The sequence below is a fragment of the Thunnus albacares genome, chromosome 20, assembly GCF_914725855.1.
Source record: "Thunnus albacares chromosome 20, fThuAlb1.1, whole genome shotgun sequence".
Taxonomy (NCBI): domain Eukaryota; kingdom Metazoa; phylum Chordata; class Actinopteri; order Scombriformes; family Scombridae; genus Thunnus; species Thunnus albacares.
This window is the reverse complement of record NC_058125.1, coordinates 9,156,829-9,172,748: the sequence shown is the minus strand read 5'-3', so window position 1 is coordinate 9,172,748 and position 15,920 is coordinate 9,156,829. Positions and strand designations below refer to the sequence as shown.

The 15,920-nt window shown below is 40.5% G+C and overlaps 3 protein-coding genes across 4 annotated transcripts; 2 read left to right on the top strand and 1 right to left on the bottom strand.

Moving 5' to 3' along the window:
- Window positions 1-215: 215 nt before the first annotated feature.
- On the top strand, window positions 216-7,839 carry meiob (meiosis specific with OB-fold). Of its 2 annotated transcripts, none has more exons than XM_044338094.1 (14): window positions 216-335; window positions 612-702; window positions 948-1,005; window positions 1,215-1,346; window positions 1,712-1,784; window positions 1,947-2,142; window positions 3,782-3,882; window positions 4,102-4,154; window positions 4,342-4,437; window positions 4,659-4,751; window positions 5,148-5,292; window positions 5,437-5,623; window positions 6,027-6,113; window positions 7,757-7,839. In XM_044338094.1, the coding sequence occupies exons 2-14, from the start codon at window positions 646-648 to the stop codon at window positions 7,790-7,792; spliced, it is 1,314 nt and encodes a 437-aa protein (XP_044194029.1). In that variant the 5' UTR covers window positions 216-335; window positions 612-645; the 3' UTR covers window positions 7,793-7,839. The 2 variants fall into 2 exon arrangements, with proteins under 2 accessions (XP_044194029.1, XP_044194028.1); XM_044338093.1 differs by lacking the exon at window positions 7,757-7,839 and adding an exon at window positions 6,200-6,502 and having other exon boundaries at window positions 217-335.
- Window positions 7,840-8,216: 377 nt separating this feature from the next.
- Window positions 8,217-11,240, top strand: mlst8 (MTOR associated protein, LST8 homolog (S. cerevisiae)). The gene is made up of 8 exons (XM_044338095.1): window positions 8,217-8,345; window positions 8,664-8,715; window positions 8,841-9,003; window positions 9,087-9,162; window positions 9,295-9,447; window positions 9,818-9,942; window positions 10,034-10,197; window positions 10,434-11,240. Exons 1-8 carry the CDS (start codon window positions 8,217-8,219, stop codon window positions 10,550-10,552), a joined length of 981 nt encoding a protein of 326 aa, XP_044194030.1. The 3' UTR covers window positions 10,553-11,240.
- On the bottom strand, window positions 10,849-15,632 carry bricd5 (BRICHOS domain containing 5). Its single transcript, XM_044338097.1, has 6 exons — window positions 15,477-15,632; window positions 15,099-15,230; window positions 14,853-15,002; window positions 14,606-14,713; window positions 13,074-13,227; window positions 10,849-11,808 (listed from the first exon to the last, which is right to left on the bottom strand). Exons 1-6 carry the CDS (start codon window positions 15,528-15,530, stop codon window positions 11,714-11,716), a joined length of 693 nt encoding a protein of 230 aa, XP_044194032.1. The 5' UTR covers window positions 15,531-15,632; the 3' UTR covers window positions 10,849-11,713.
- Window positions 15,633-15,920: the final 288 nt, after the last annotated feature.

Genomic DNA, 15,920 nt, shown 5'->3' with positions numbered 1-15,920 from the left:
TATATACATATGGCATAAGATTTGTTGAGTATTCACTGGCTGTGTCTGTGCTGTCAGACATTTTTTACTTCAACATTCATTTACTCAAACAACTTACTTACTTTAAGCCATACTAACTAACATATATTCGATGTCTTAATTTGTTATTTTACATAGGGCTTTGCTTGGTTCGACGTTTTAATTGGTAAATTTACGTGGGTCTTTTCCTCTCTCAGTTTATTCGGACCCACCACGTTGTGATATTTCCGACTGTAATTAAAGGCACCACATGAATTTAGCCGTGGTTGTCGCTTTGCCGCGAAAAACTCAATAAACTGTGAAGAAAAAGGATACAGGTAAACTTACTAATAAAAATACTGAATATATGTTGTACGTAAAGCTAAAAATAACCTGTTACTCAACCCTTGTGTAACAATTTATGTGAAATCCCATATAAAATAAGTTACACTCAATGTTTATAATTAGTACATTAGCATTAACCTAAACTGGCAGTTAGCCTATTTTAGTGTTTTTTATTAGCTAAGGTGTTAGCTAGCTTTAAAACATTTTATCCACCTGAAATTAAACCCCAAATGTTCTATCTGTGTTTTATTTGTGCCTCCACAATATAGAGAGTCTATAAATGTGATAACAGTTGGACTGAAAATGGCCTCTCACAACTACGTTTCCATCTCTGAGCTACATCCCAACTTCTCTCATTCAGTGAGTAAAAGTATTTTCAGCTAATCATAACAAATAAATATCTTTCTCTTCTTCTACCAGGCCTTAAACCACCACAAGATAGTCAGGGATACTTTTCTTGTTGTTGCAGTTGTTTGCCGGCAGAAAAGGATATTTATATTTGAGGTCTGTTTTTCTGTATTTGTTTTGTAAGCAGTGTTGAACTGCTTGAATCCCTTTAGAAAAGTCTGCTCACTATCATTGCCCTTGTGATTAATTTTTTTCAGAAGGTGGTCGGCATCATCATAGGAAAAACTGATGTCAAAAGCTTCCCTGACAGAAAAAGTTGGTATCAATTTACCTCTTACATTATTGCAGTCAAACAAGTTATCTTTAAACACAAGTTCTTCTATCAACACTGCACCTCAGTGTCTTGTACACCAGCTCCCTCTTCTGGAGAACAATATCTCTTCTCTGAGTTTCTCTCTCTTCTTCTTTTTCTCAGTTTTCTGTTGAGCTGCAACACTAACTGAACTTATATGTGTGAATTTCAGATATCGGTGTGGACAGATTCACTTTTGGCTTCACCATTAAGGACTCACCTGACTTCTTCATCAATGTGACAGCCTGGGGAAATGATGGTTACATCAACGGGCTCTCCAACAGCTTCAGTATAGGAGACTGTGGTGAGGGAGTCTTTCTCAAGGAAAATGTACCATATGTCACAGAAATGCTTTAATTTTTTGATCTATATGGTTCCCAGATTCATCAAAATACTACAAAATGAAGCTTTCGTCATGTCCAGCATGTCCAGTTTCTTTTTTACTCCAAAGCCTGACAATTTTGAGTACTTGAATTTGACCAAATAAAGCTTTGAAAGTCGTTGAAAAGTAATTGTATTCAAAATTGAACTGAGTGTGAATCCCTGCTCTTGGTTTTTTCAAATTCTTGATTTAAAGCAAGACTGAGAAACTTAAATTTAGTAATGACAATTAGAAAAAAATGAAAATGTAAGCAATTAAATGCCTAAATAGTTTTTTGTTTTTTCCAGTCATCATTGAAAATCCTTTAGTTTCCAACAAAGACCCAGAGAAAGGGGAAAGATTTTGTCCTGCAACACCAAGGTAACAAATTAGAGTCATTCTCACACTGCCGTGCTTTTAGACAGCTAGAGAGAAGTAAGGTTAACACAGTGTAATGCTGTGTGAAATATGATGTAACAGTGTGTCATGTCTTGATGTTGTTAAAGGATTCTCTGGTTCATAGGTCTGTATCTGCTGTCTCAGTCTCTACAGGCTGCTGGTGACGGAGGCCCATTCTCAGGTGTGTCTGTGCACTGACATGGACACCATCGACAGGTTGCTGCCTCTCATCCACCTACCAGTGAAGGACTCCAGAGATTTCTACTCTCTGGGAGACATAATGGCCAACGGGCAGAGGCTGAACGGCACAGTGATAAATATACTGGCGGCAGTGAAATCGGTAGAGCGCCTTAAGGCCACAGTCTTTTAGGATTTAAGTGTTAATGCATCTGTGGATACGCTCAAACATTTATGTATCAGTTAATGTTGTCTAGTGCGTTTTTAGCCACACTAGAGACATGACTCCATGAATGGCAATGTCGGCAGGTTGGGTGGTCCACCACTTTGGTCCAAACTGAAATATCTCATCAAGTATTGGATGAATTGCCTTGACGTTTTGACGTCAAAATTGTAATTTGTCCAAATTTTGGTTCCTGAACAAATTTCTGCAAAACTAATGTCAATCCCAGCCTCAGCTGTACTTTGTGTTAAGTGTTAGAATTTAACTCAAAACTGTTTTTTTTACAGTGTTTTATAACTTGTTTCACATTCCCATCAACCTTCTTCATCTACTTTTATGATTTCCTATGTTTTCCAGAATGCCTTTGTGTAGACATTTTGTTGAATAGAGTGGAGCGATGGTGATAGCGACAGCAGTGTGTTTTTCCAGTGGAGGAAATGTAAAAGACCGAAGCTCTAGTTTGTTGTAAAGAGGGTTGTAAAAGGTAAAGAGGGCTTTAAATTTCATACACTGCTGACAGCTGGTCCAATTATTTACATTTCTGCTTTGCATGCTGGTCTATTAATGCTACTCTTGGGGGAGAATTTGATATGTGTGCGCATTGTGTGATGGGTGTGAAAGCTCTTTGATCCTGAAGAAAAGAATAGGACTTGTAATGGGCTGTTGTTATATAAGTGATGTTTAGCCTCTTATTGGCAGGAGTAAGAAAATGTAGCTGTGCTAGAAATACAAAATAATGTGCTGTTAAATGAGTCTTACAGTGGTTTATTTCTTTGAAGAGTGACCACTCATCTATTTGAATCCTGCCATGGTGGGCGAGCAGAGGAGTATTGCTCACAATACTGACGTCCACTCACAATAAGTATTTGTTGCAGATGTGATCATAGTACAGAATGGTAATGAAATTTTTGGAATATCATTGATTTTTGAGAGGCTCACTCCAAACAGAGAATAAGAAATTCAATACATTCATTGAGAAAGTCGAGTAATAAGAAATTTCACTAATAGTTTACTCTGCAATAATATACCAGAGTTTAATATACACACTTATTGAATTAGATGGTGGTTTTTCAGCTCTTTTTCTCCACTGTAAGCTCCAGTATAGTGGAAAATGGGCAGTTAGTTTGCTAAGCTGAAAAAACAACATTAACAAGGAGGGAAGGGTTGTTAAAAAGTGGTGGTGGATGTAACATTATGAAAGTCAGTCATGGAAAAGTCATGGAAAGTCATTGAGGCTGTGGCGAGGAGCCTGAAAAGCATGAAGTGGGTCGTTTTTGACAATGACCGCTGACGCACAGCAAATATTTATTTGGTTAAAACAAGTTTGACAGTCAAACATATCAGAGTTTCTCTATTTAATTCATATCTTATAAATTGCCTAATGGACTGTGTTGTGTCTATTTAGTCTGGTTGGTTATGCGGTGGCATGCTTGTTGTTTGCCTGAAACATACAGACTCTCCATAATGGCCTCAGGGTTCAGAATGAGGCCAGATCGTGCACTTCATGTCACTGCTTTTTTCTTACAGAGAGGGAAGATACTGTGATATGAACTTCAGATGATTCTGTTTATGTTTTCAGATCGGAGAGCCGAAACAGTTCACCACTTCAGACGGGCGCAAAGGGCAGAGGCTGGAATTGAAGCTCTTTGATGACTCCGTCGCTTCCTTCCCCCTCATCTGGTGCGTCATGGTTGTTAATTAATTTGGAAAATGAATAAAGATTTATTACTTTGGTTGCTTTTTTGATACATGCCATCTTATTAGCCCTTGGTTCACCGCCATATATCTTTACGTCAGCACAAACTTACTTTGGTGACATCAAGCTTTAGATTAACCCACTCAACTCCATGTGGGTTTGATTTTCACTACGGTCTCCCCTGACCTCTGTTTCACTCACAGCTGGGACAGAGAAGCCATTCAGCTCGTGCAAACTTTGATACCCAAGGAGACGGGTAGGTTAACAGCTGCTGCTCATTCTCAGCCACAAAATGAATCTTTATTTAACTGTTATTCCTGCCTGTCATGTCCTATTAACATGTTGCACTAAAGGGAGACATGGAGGTGGATATTTGAGATGTAACTTTATGTTTATGTTTAAGATAACTTACTGTTGTTTTAACTTTTATTCTTCATTCAAAGTGCTCTTCATAGCAGATGCAAAGATTAGCTTTGACAGCTTTCACAACAGCATGACCGCAACCGTTAACTCGAAAACCGTTATCACCGTCAATCCTGGTAAGAAAAACACAGCAACATTTACAAAAAATACAGGATCTGATTTAATGATCTATTGTGGAATTAATCAAAAGCAGAACTTCAAAGTTATTTTGAGAAACCAATCAACCAGCTATGGTGTACAGTGTAATAAAATAATAATCTTCCTGCTGTAGAAGTAGAATATTTCCAGTCAGACATGCTCTTTGTTCCTGTCCATGTCAATCATACTTTGCTCTCAGACACCAGGGAGGCCAGCCTGCTGTTCAGTTATGCTAAAGAAGTGTCTGAGTCTGGAGCTCTTGATCAAGATGAGAAGGACGAGGATATGTCTGGTAGGTTAAAATACAGACCTCTGATTCTGATGCTGGTAGTATTAGAAATAGTAAGTGTTGCTGTATCAAGAGGTAAAGTGTACTTTGTATTTTGGGCTTCAGCTCTTATTTCATAATCATATAGATTGTGCACTGTGTATTTGCACTCCTTAATCTAGGTTCCTTATAAAGATCTACTTTAGGAAAGTGTATCACGTTGCATTTATGAATATTTATATGATATGGCTAAAAGATTCAGAATTCAGGTTGCTCTACGTTTAAGCATGTCATTTATATTTCCTGATGTAGCAGATCAAATTATCCAGATGACAGAAGCAAAACAAGCAAAACTAGTCTCCTATCGTCAAACAGTAAGGCTGCAGACGTGGATTTGTGGTGTTGTTTCTGTTTCTGCAGTGGACTCCATCACTGATGTGTACACAGTGAGTCAGCTGAAGCAGAAGGCCCAGGAGAATCCCGAGGCTTTCTTTGGCATCACGTACAGCTTCATCTCCAAGCTCGACCTCGACTCTGCTGTTTCAAAAGTCATCAGGACACGGTGGTAAGGTCACACAAGCAGATGAGATGGATACATAATCAAACACTCGTTGTGATAAATACATTATTCTCACTTCTACTATTTTCTACTTAAACATTTGGAACATATTAAAGTAAATGTAATGGTGTGTTCTCTCTTCTGTCTCAGCTCCAAATGTAAGTTCCAGGTGACTGAGGACACGCTGAGCTGCACCAACCAGTTGTGTCCGGGGAGGGATCAAACCTTTTCAGCCACCACAGGCTTTGACCTGCTGGTGGATTTCACAGACCACACAGGCACCCTGCATGCCTGCTCCCTGAGAGGCCCAGTGGCCGAGAAGACACTTGGCTGCACTGTTAGTATTACTTTAAATGAGGCTCATTCTAAAATTAGTTGCTCGTATGTGCAGGAATTAAAGGACACAAGAGCAGAGAGACACTTACAGTACCAGTACATGTTGAAAATAATATGCCACTACACACACTGCTGAATTCTGATTATGTTTACAGCTAAACCCATTTTGGAGACAATTCAAATTATCTGTGTGTGCAAAAAATCTGGAAATATTTGCTGTTAGCTAAATTTATTAAGTCTCGCAGATTGAAAATAGTAGGGAAGGATGAAAAGTTTAAAGAATCATTGATTTATACGTATAGATTTTATATGATTCAGGTAAGCTGGTAGTTGCAGTTTCAGCACGTCAAGTTTTACCTGTGCTTCAGCTGAGATAAACAGCATTTCCGTTTCTTGCGTTGCAGACAGAAGAGTTTACCAGTTTGACTGATGCCGAGCGGACTGCAATGAAGTGGAAGTTTCTTTTGGAGAGATGCAAAACATATGTAAAGGTAGCTATCCCTTCTCTATCTTGTGGGTTAGCTCTAAAAACAAATCACAATTGTTGTAAAAAAAAAAATGTGACATGATGTTTTAGATCCTCCCTTCCACTAAGATGAAGACGGGGGTCAGGGGGGTAGTCCTGGCCTGCTCGCTGGCAGACCCCGGGGAGGTGAAACAACACATGTCTGCCCTGCTGCAGCGACTGTGATCAGCACACACAGACACAGACAGAACAGGAAAGAACATCTGTTGGTGTTACAGTTTCCCTGTTCACCTGACAGAGACTGTTATTGATCAAATGCGCTGATGGAGATGTTAACAGGTGCAGAATTCATTTACACATATAGCTTTTTGTGTTTTGTGGTTATGTCTCTGCAGTATTTATTTATTTAAATTATTTATTTAACTATTTATTAAAAATGTACTTTTGACTTGATTGAGTTTTTAAAGTGTAAAATTATCTAATTTATCGATTTGATTTATCAATAAACTTATCAATAATAAAGGTTCATTTATCAAAAAAGGTGGTCTACTATATCATAAAGTGACTTGTTAAGCAGCCAGAGTGAAAACACCATTGTAACTAATAAGACAATAAGAAAATTCATCGACAGTTATTTTTGTTCATTTATTAGTACATAACTAATAATTAATGTGGAATGAACGCAGTGAGACACAAACAGCCTCTACTCTTCATACTTAACTGTCTATCGTACCTATCATACATTAAAGTTTGAATACTGAAGACCTGTATGAACTGTGTGACACCATGAAACAGATGACTGGAAAAAGGGACAGAGGAACAGAACTCCCTCACAGTTTACCTCCATGGTCCCACATCACATCTCTGGTCTCCATTTAACCACACCCATGATCATTCATCTGTTTTTCATGTCAAATCACAATTAAGAATCAGATAGTTCCATACAAATCATACCTGAGGGCAACAGAGTTCAATTTTGTATTTCAGAGAATTTAGGAAAGATGCAAGACTATGCATGTTTATATTAAAGATCCACTTGGTATTTGCCTCCAAGCAGATACACTTGACTAACCAATACAACCAAGACATCAGGCTGTATTTTAACCCAACAGAAGAGACTTAAAGGCCCTTTATGGGGTTAAAAGGCCACACTAGGTAATAAGACAATTTGACAGTTATACCATATATTTATTGGTGCATAATTAATATGGTGCTTTTTAAATGCAATGACTTTTTAACTCAAGTAGGTTTTGACTGAAATAAAGCTTCAGCAATAACAATAATTTAAACTTTCATTAAGTTAAGTTCATATTTTGTTGTTGCTGTCAGTATATACGGAGCACCATATATATATGTGTATATATATATGTGTGTGTGTGTGTGTGTATATATATATACATATATACACACACACACCACATATATATATACACAAACACATATATACATATACACATATATATATATATAATATACATACGTGCGCGCGAGTGTGTTTTGTTACTTTCAATAGTAAGAACACTTACAATGTAATTTACAGCAGCAACACACACTTCAATAATTACTGTAGAGTTAAATCATCCTTCTGACGGTCTCAGCAAAAATGTTACAAGCTTAACTCAAGTATTTATAGAAAAGCTTTTGTCTATTTTTCTTGCTATGATAAAGAAAGTCAGTAGGTGGCAGAAAAAACGGAACCCTTGAAATATCGCGGTGTGTTGCTTGGGGACTAATTACGGGGACGTACCGGCTTGTCGTCAATACCAACAACTGAAGGTAAATCAAAACTTATCAGATTTTCTCTCTTAGAAAGTCGAAATTGCCATAAATACTATTACACGGCGAAATGTAACAGTGACGATGTGTTAGCTTGTGAAGTTTAAACATTAATTGTCCGATTTGCATAGTCATTTAATACAGCGGCTGCTTTGCTAGCGCTAGCTGATACTTGACTAGTGCCCTTTATTTTCCACAGCATGGCAATATATTCATCAATGTTTCTGTTTTAAGTTGACATTTAACTACATTTAATGACATTTGACTAGAAAAGTACCGTAGCTGATTGTCGTACATTTATACGCAGCGGCATACATGCTTCACTCTGAGCAGTGACAGCTACCAGTGAAGCATGAATGTGAACCAGGGGACGGTGGGCAGCGACCCGGTCATCCTGGCCACGGCTGGATATGACCACACTGTCCGCTTCTGGCAGGCCCACAGCGGGATCTGCACCAGGACAGTCCAGCACCAGGACTCTGTATCCTTACTTGGCCTAACAGACAACCGGTTGTGACATATGACACCTGAAACTGAATTTATATTGTGATCAAATGATTGATGATAGTAGTTAGTTCACACAAATGTATCAAGAAAAGTATCAACATTTCAGCTTAACAACAAATCAAAAATCCCATTAAAATCAACATAGGTGCTGTCATAAGAGCTGTTAAATGAACTGAGCCTTCCACTTTATTTTTTTGTTTAAGTATATTTTTAGGGCATCTTTGTGCCTTTGTTATACCAGTACACTACCAGTATGTACCAAGCCTTGCACTTTCTTAACATTGTCCTCCAGCAAGTGAATTCACTTGAGGTGACACCTGACAGGAGTATGATTGCAGCTGCAGGTAGGCTTTTCCCTCCTTCTACCTCATATGTAACATCATTGTCATGCTATATACACAGCTGCATAACTGCATAATTAAAGGCATACTTGCTTAATGTCACAATAAGTGTCCACTCTGCTTTTCAGGTTACCAACACATCCGCATGTACGACCTGAACTCCAACAATCCCAACCCGGTGATCAACTATGATGGCGTTAGCAAGAATATCACATCCGTGGGCTTCCATGAAGATGGACGCTGGATGTACACAGGAGGAGAGGATTGCATGGCTCGCATCTGGGACCTCAGGTACAGGACGGAAAGCTAACTATCTTTTAACACAGTCACTCTGTGTTAAATAAAGCAAAGTTGATCCTTGCTGTTTCTCACAGGTCAAGAAATCTGCAGTGTCAGAGGATCTTCCAGGTCAATGCTCCAATCAACTGTGTGTGCCTGCATCCCAACCAGGTGAGACATTCAATTTACACTGAATCACAAATTAGATAAAAATTTAAAAACAGCCTCACTATTGGCTGCTTATGTTGGTTTTCTACAATATATGTTTACAGCTCAGTGTGTAAAATGTCTGTATGTTTTCAGGCAGAACTGATAGTTGGGGACCAGAGTGGTGTGATTCATGTCTGGGATCTGAAGACTGACCACAATGAGCAGCTGATTCCTGAGCCAGAGGTCTCCATCAACTCAGTTCATATTGACCCAGATGCCAGTTACATGGCAGCAGTCAACAGCTCGGTCAGTACCAGAACAGTCTGAAAAAACACAGTTGGTACAGTTACAATGGTCCTATTATCTTCCCAATATACTACATATATGAAAATATAATGTGAACCAATTACAGGAAACCTCAAAATGCAACATTTTTATTGGTATAAGAGTTAGATGTTCTTTGGAAAGCAGAGCAGACCAAAATGAAGTGAAAAGAAACCACAGTGACAATTTCATTAAATGCCATTTGTATCATTTCTTTTGATGTGTTGTGCAAACTTGATCAATCAATGGCATTGGCATTAGAATCTCATTAGTAACATGTTCGTTTAAAGGAAATATTACAGATACAACTTGATTAAAACAGCCTCCTTTGGTCCTTCTGTCCTTCTAACAGGGAAACTGTTACGTGTGGAATCTTGCTGCAGGCATCGGAGATGAGGTGACTCAGCTCATTCCCAAAACAAAGATCCCTGCGCACAAACGCTACTCCCTCCGCTGCAAGTTTAGCCCCGATTCCACGTGAGCGCCTTCCTCAGAAAGTTTAGTTTCCTGCTCTCGTGTTGTTGTTGATGATATTGACTTTTTTTGTGTGTATGTCATCATCTCCTAGTCTGTTGGCCACCTGCTCAGCAGATCAGACTTGTAAGATCTGGAGGACGTCCAATTTCTCACTGATGACAGAGCTGAGCATCAAGAGCAACAATCCTGGAGAGACGTCTAGAGGCTGGATGTGGGACTGTGCCTTCTCCGGAGACTCCCAGTATATTGTCACCGGTCAGTGCGTGTTTAACAAAGCCTGCCCTGACAATTAGGCCAGCAATCTTAATACCATTGTGTAGTGAGATGATAAATGATCATTTCAAAATCAGGGCACTGTTACTCACCTTCAGACCTAAACACAGAGACACAGACTTTAGCCTTTTAGAGAGAAGCAGGTAAAGGTTTGATAACTTCAGTGTGTATGTTTCTCAAGGTGAACTAAAGGTCTCGGCTCTCATTTCTATCCGCAGCCTCTTCAGACAACCTGGCTCGTCTGTGGTGTGTGGAGACCGGGGAGATCAAGAGGGAGTACAGCGGCCACCAGAAGGCTGTGGTGTGTTTGGCCTTCAATGACAGTGTGCTGGGCTGAAGAGGAGGATAGAGAAAAAGAGACGGGAGGTAACAGTCTGTGCACAGGTGGGATAAGGACAGAAAAGCGTGGGACTCAATTCCCAGATGGTGCATGACTGTTGGCATCAATGGGAATTATTAAACAGTTTCCCAGAAACTCATCATCTTGAGAAAGTTGAGACATTTGCTTGAACATTACAATGAATCTCAGTTGTGTACCAAGATGCCTACAGTGCTGTTTCCCCGCCAGATGCCTGTAAGTACTCAGCATAACATCACAGCCAAGATATGAAGCAAAAATCCACTTTTTTACACCAAATTAAGGCAGTCGTACAAGAAGAAATCCATCCACAATGAAGCAGAGGTATTGATTTCTGTACCGCCAATCTATAAATTTGTATAAAAAACGTGGTAATATTTATCATTGACCCTATAGGTGTTTAACTTCTTCACTCTGTGCACAAGAGGAGATACCTTTCAAGTTAATGTCATTGTTTTTATAGTAAACCTTATTTACTGTATCAAAATATTATTCACATTAGACTGATAATGGTATATGCCATGGAATTGATTGATCTCTGCTGTGTGATGTGTATAATTCATTTCATATTTTTATTCAAAGTTAAGCTGTAAGGTGTATTCTTCTCAAACAATGTACAGAAAATGATTCCACAGTAAACACAAGATTTACACAAGTCCTTACTGTCCTCCAGTTGTGTCAGTCTCCTTTTTTCAGTCTAATGAAGAAAAATTGGCCAAAAATTACCAACAGTCTTTTATTGGACAGATCCAAACACTCACATTGCAAATGGAATGGTTACACATAATTACACTGCAGCAGTGGGTTACAGGAAATACAATTAGAGGCACATACAAAAAAGGGGATCTTTCTTCTGTAATCTCTGAAGTGTGCCGCCACAGAGGGTATAAGACATGAAGAGAGTGACGATGGGGCTTTGGCAATAACCGTGACAGCCTGTCTCCATCTCCTCTCTCTCGGAAGGATGGAAATGTACTGAAGGAGTTGGCTGCTTCACTGGTTTACTGGCGGCAGTATGGCACAAAGGAAACCGTCAAAGCTGGCTTTTGTTCTTTTTTTTTTTTTTTCTTGTAAAGGGAGCTAAAAAGACAACTTTGTTTCCCTGATCTTTTGCTGGGAGGAGAGGAAGAGAATATACAGTCACTCTGGCAGGTAGTAGAAACAAACAGATACGCAGATGTTGCTGGGAAAGCAGATGTCGATACAGAAGTAGACCAGCCTCTGTTTCCCCGGGCCTGAGAAACAGAGAAACCGCGGTGGCTCATAAAAAACATGACAAAATCCTCGATACAGATTTAGTGAACATGATGTCAACAAACTGTCATACTCGACTATGAAGCAACAAAACAAACCTGACACCCTAAATTCAGAATATTATGCTGTAGTTTTACAATTACCCAGATTTCACACTGGATAACTGGAGGGAAGTGTATCCCTCTTCACAACTTTTATACACGAATAATAAATTATTAGATAAAAACATTTTTGTTTTTCCCAGTATTAATACAAGTGCTTTTTCTGCAGTATTTACAATTTAAACACACAAATGATGATCTAAAACCAGCCTAATCAGTGTGTGCTATTGCGTCTGTATGGGGGAAAACGTGTTGCCGGCAGTGAGTACAAATGCATAAGGTTTTTTCAGTCTGCCATTTACTGCACCTGAGGAAAGGTCACTGTACATCTTAGATTAGTGTTAGGTTTCAGCCTGACACATCGCTTCGTTATGGAGCTGCCAGATGACTAATTTTAAAGTAGTACAGTGTCTGTGGGTGCTTTCAAATTATTCCCAAACTCCTCTTGTGTTAAATGTGACCACGTGTGCCTCTTAAAGTTTTTAAGGTAATTTCATCTGAAGTGTCACCAAGGTCCAAGGTGTGAATTATGATTTCAAATCATCTGTAGTATGAGTCTTCTTAAGTGTCATATTGTCTTTATTTTACTACTCCTATAAAACCATTCCAGAAATCAATAGTTAAGATAAAATCTGTTTTTCATAGTTCCTTAACTTGTTATGAGACCAGGATTTAGCCTTATCCTTATTAGAGTAAAGGAAAGACCAGAAAACTGTTAGTCCATCTCTCAATATTTTCTGACTTCCCTCACCTTTCTGTGGCACTTTCAAAACTAGTCAAAAAAACATGTCTTATTATAAAAAAGGCTTAGTAATGCTCCACATAAGCTGGGCACTGTTGTTTTTAGAAACTATTACTTAAACAGGAGTTAATGGTGTGTTCCTTGGGTACTTTTTTCAGTTTTGGATTAACACACATTTGATTCTCTAGTGACAGTTTATGTGGGATTGACTCAAAACTACAGTGTGTGTTCGCAGCAGTAAAGGGCCATGTCACCCACTGCAAAAGTGTGGCTCATTGATGTTTTTAATGGTTTTTGGACAACAATGATGCTCTATGGAACAGAGGAATAAGGCAATAATTGCTCAAATGATACATTGTTAGTTTTGGTCAAACATCTCTAATACAAGTATGGTTGTTCTCACCCTCGGCCCTCCTGGTCCAGTGGACGGTCCTGTCCTGACACAGAGCCTGCAGAGGCTCCTCCAGGGTGGATACGTCCACCTGACTGGCTGCCAGCACCCCTAGGAACTCCGTCTGCCTCTGTGTCTCATTCCCATACAGCTGGAACTGACTCTGCTGAGGACAGTATCACAACAGATGAGAAGTTTCGTCCTCCGTGGAAAAGAACAGAAGCTGCTGAGCTGCAGTGTCATTTAATAAGTGTGAGAAATCATATTCAACTAGTGACAAGTGACAAGGTTATATGAAAGGATTGTAGTCAAAGCAGGTGAGATAGGAAGAAGAAAAGGAAGACCAAGATTGCAGCTGAGGTGAAACCTAAGCTGCTATTAGCCTGATATCTTTATTGATGAGGCCAATGAGGTTGCACATTTGCGCTCTCATTCATCACAAAGACTGTGTGTAATTGCGCCACTTACAGCTCTGATTGGCTCTGATAGTGGACCACTTAACGTGCTGTTATGAGTGGGTCATGTAACAAGCAGTTTTCCTTTGCTGTAAAAGACCATTGTGCTGCAGCACAGAGGGACAAACCACATCTACTCTCCATCCATAAGGGCCTATCCCGCCTATCGTAGATTAAATGACTGCAAGTTGAATACTGAGGAGCTGTATGAGACATGTGACACCACGAGACGGGATCACAAAAACTCAACTGCTGCTTTTGATGCGTGGAAATGTGGTATTGTGCAAAAAAAGATAAGAAACAGAACTCCCTGTGAGCTCACCTCCAAGCTCCCACATCACATCTCTGGTCTCTATTTAACCACAGCCTTGACCATTCACCTGCTCATATTGTCAAAGCACAATTAAAAATCAGATAGTCCCACACAAATCATATCCTGAGGGCCACACAGCTCAATCCAGAACCTCAAGTGCCTGTAAGGTTGTCAATATCAGAGATCCACTTATGTTCAAGCAGATACACACAGTTCCTTCCCTGACTAACCAATGGATCGGGCTGTATTTTAATCCAACAGAGGAGTCTTAAAAGCTAAAAAGCTCTCACACAGAGTGGCCATTGTGCACGGTCCAGGGCTCAGGCTCGCTGCCGTAAACTCCTGTAAGAGGATCCTGGGTACGCAGAGGGGGCTGAAGGGATCAGATGTGCCTAGGAATTCAGCCGTGGAGGCGAGAGGGGCAGACTATGAGGCTCTTTAAGGCCCTGTGCGCTTCACCCGTCTTGTTGAACAGAGTGGTGAGGAAGTCATGCAAAAACCCTATGAAACCCAGCAGGTCCTGGCTCAGGGGCTCAGTGCTTTAGGGATTAAAGCTATGAGTCACAGTCAGAAATCACCAATCAGAAATGCCAGTTCACTCATTAGTCAGGCTGCAATTTAAGAAATGGCTGGCAGGAGCTTAAAGGGCAGCCCCAACTTACTCTTTCTCTGTTGTTGTGCTTTGTAGTCTCACATATCCTGAAGGCAGCGAGGGAACCCTTATTATATATCACCTCTGCTCAGTTCTCACGTGTGGAAATGTCACCGGCCGTTACCTTGTGTGTTGACTCGCTCAGGAGGGAGTGCACGTTCTCGTAGTCAGACGTCTCCATGTTTTGCAGGAAGCAGCTGTCCTGGTCGACAGGTTTGTAGCATATCAAACCCTGAAAAACACAACAGCAGACCGTCAGACGTTTCCCATCATAACCTGTACCCCTTCTTTTAAGCATTCCATCATGCTGTTTGTTAACACAGTCAGACACACTATGTAGTAGATAAAACACATAAAATCTACATACATACATGTTTGATATCAAAGAGCACAGTGGATGTTTGGTTTGCCGATGAGGTCACAGAAAAGGTCACCAGGTCGTTCTGCTGGTCCACGACTGCTGACTGGTTGATGAGAACTCCGGTCTGATCTGGAGCTGTGATTCGGACAATCTGTAAAGACTACAGAAATGGTGATTAGCGTGAAGCTCTGGCAATCGATTGGAGCTCCAACGATGGAGGGATGAAGGGTTCTGGTGAGCGAGGCGCACGTCGTACCTGAGCGTGGGGTTGGGACACCCCGAGGTGCCCTGTCAGACCGAGGGCAATGATGACCAGGAGCAGAGAGGCTGAGAGGCTGACCCAGAAGGCCTTGTGTGGAAAGTGGGGGGACACTGCAGGGCCCCCATCCTGAAGATATATTACCACACAGTACTTGACTTGTCAGTATGGGATGTATACGTTTAACTATAGCAGGGTGGGAATTGATCAATTTTGACTACCTGCTGACATTTGTACTTCAAGCTATTATAGAGTACAGCTGACTCTAGCTGGTGATGTAGCTGAGGCGGCTGGATTTACCAAACATCTTCCTGTCTTGACACCTTTTCCTGCTCAAACCTTCCATCTGTCATCTATTAAAATCCACCTGCTTACCGTGCACTGTGCTTCCTCCAAATGGTTTTCCGAATGTTTCCAACACCTCACCATCCTGGTGTCCCTTGACAGGTCCTCACTCGGTCTGCTCCCTTCTCGTAGCTACCGGCATGGAGCTGTGGTCATGACCAGCGCTGACTGAGACCCAATACACCTGACCAGCTTCTCTTTGTCCCCACAGACCTCCCCCTTCCTCTTCCTCCTCCTCCTCCTTTGGTGTCTCTGTTCCCCTCCCAAAAGCAGTCACACAAATCTCACATCAATCTTGCCAAACTCAATTTTCCAAGTTTTGTCTTCCTGCAATTTCCTTTTTTTTTTTTGTAATGTCTCCTTGGCTTAATATGACAGCCGCCCCTCTTACATTATCCATCTTTCCTTTGCCCCACGACTCTCTCTCTCACACACACAAACACATATACACACACACACAAGCAATTGGCTGCC

Excerpts from the sequence above, each read along its gene's own strand:
- mlst8 (XM_044338095.1), top strand. The coding sequence starts at position 8,217 with ATGAATGTGAACCAGGGGACGGTGGGCAGCGACCCGGTCATCCTGGCC. Across the intron at positions 8,346-8,663 it reads CAGTCCAGCACCAGGACTCT|CAAGTGAATTCACTTGAGGT; the intron begins GTATCCTTACTT and ends ATTGTCCTCCAG. Across the intron at positions 9,004-9,086 it reads GCTCGCATCTGGGACCTCAG|GTCAAGAAATCTGCAGTGTC; the intron begins GTACAGGACGGA and ends TGTTTCTCACAG.
- bricd5 (XM_044338097.1), bottom strand. The coding sequence starts at position 15,530 with ATGGTGAGGTGTTGGAAACATTCGGAAAACCATTTGGAGGAAGCACAG. Across the intron at positions 15,003-15,098 it reads TGTCCCAACCCCACGCTCAG|TCTTTACAGATTGTCCGAAT; the intron begins GTACGACGTGCG and ends CCATTTCTGTAG. Across the intron at positions 13,228-14,605 it reads TGAGCGAGTCAACACACAAG|CAGAGTCAGTTCCAGCTGTA; the intron begins GTAACGGCCGGT and ends TACTGTCCTCAG.
- meiob (XM_044338093.1), top strand. The coding sequence starts at position 646 with ATGGCCTCTCACAACTACGTTTCCATCTCTGAGCTACATCCCAACTTC. Across the intron at positions 3,883-4,101 it reads GCTTCCTTCCCCCTCATCTG|CTGGGACAGAGAAGCCATTC; the intron begins GTGCGTCATGGT and ends TTTCACTCACAG. Across the intron at positions 4,752-5,147 it reads GAAGGACGAGGATATGTCTG|TGGACTCCATCACTGATGTG; the intron begins GTAGGTTAAAAT and ends CTGTTTCTGCAG.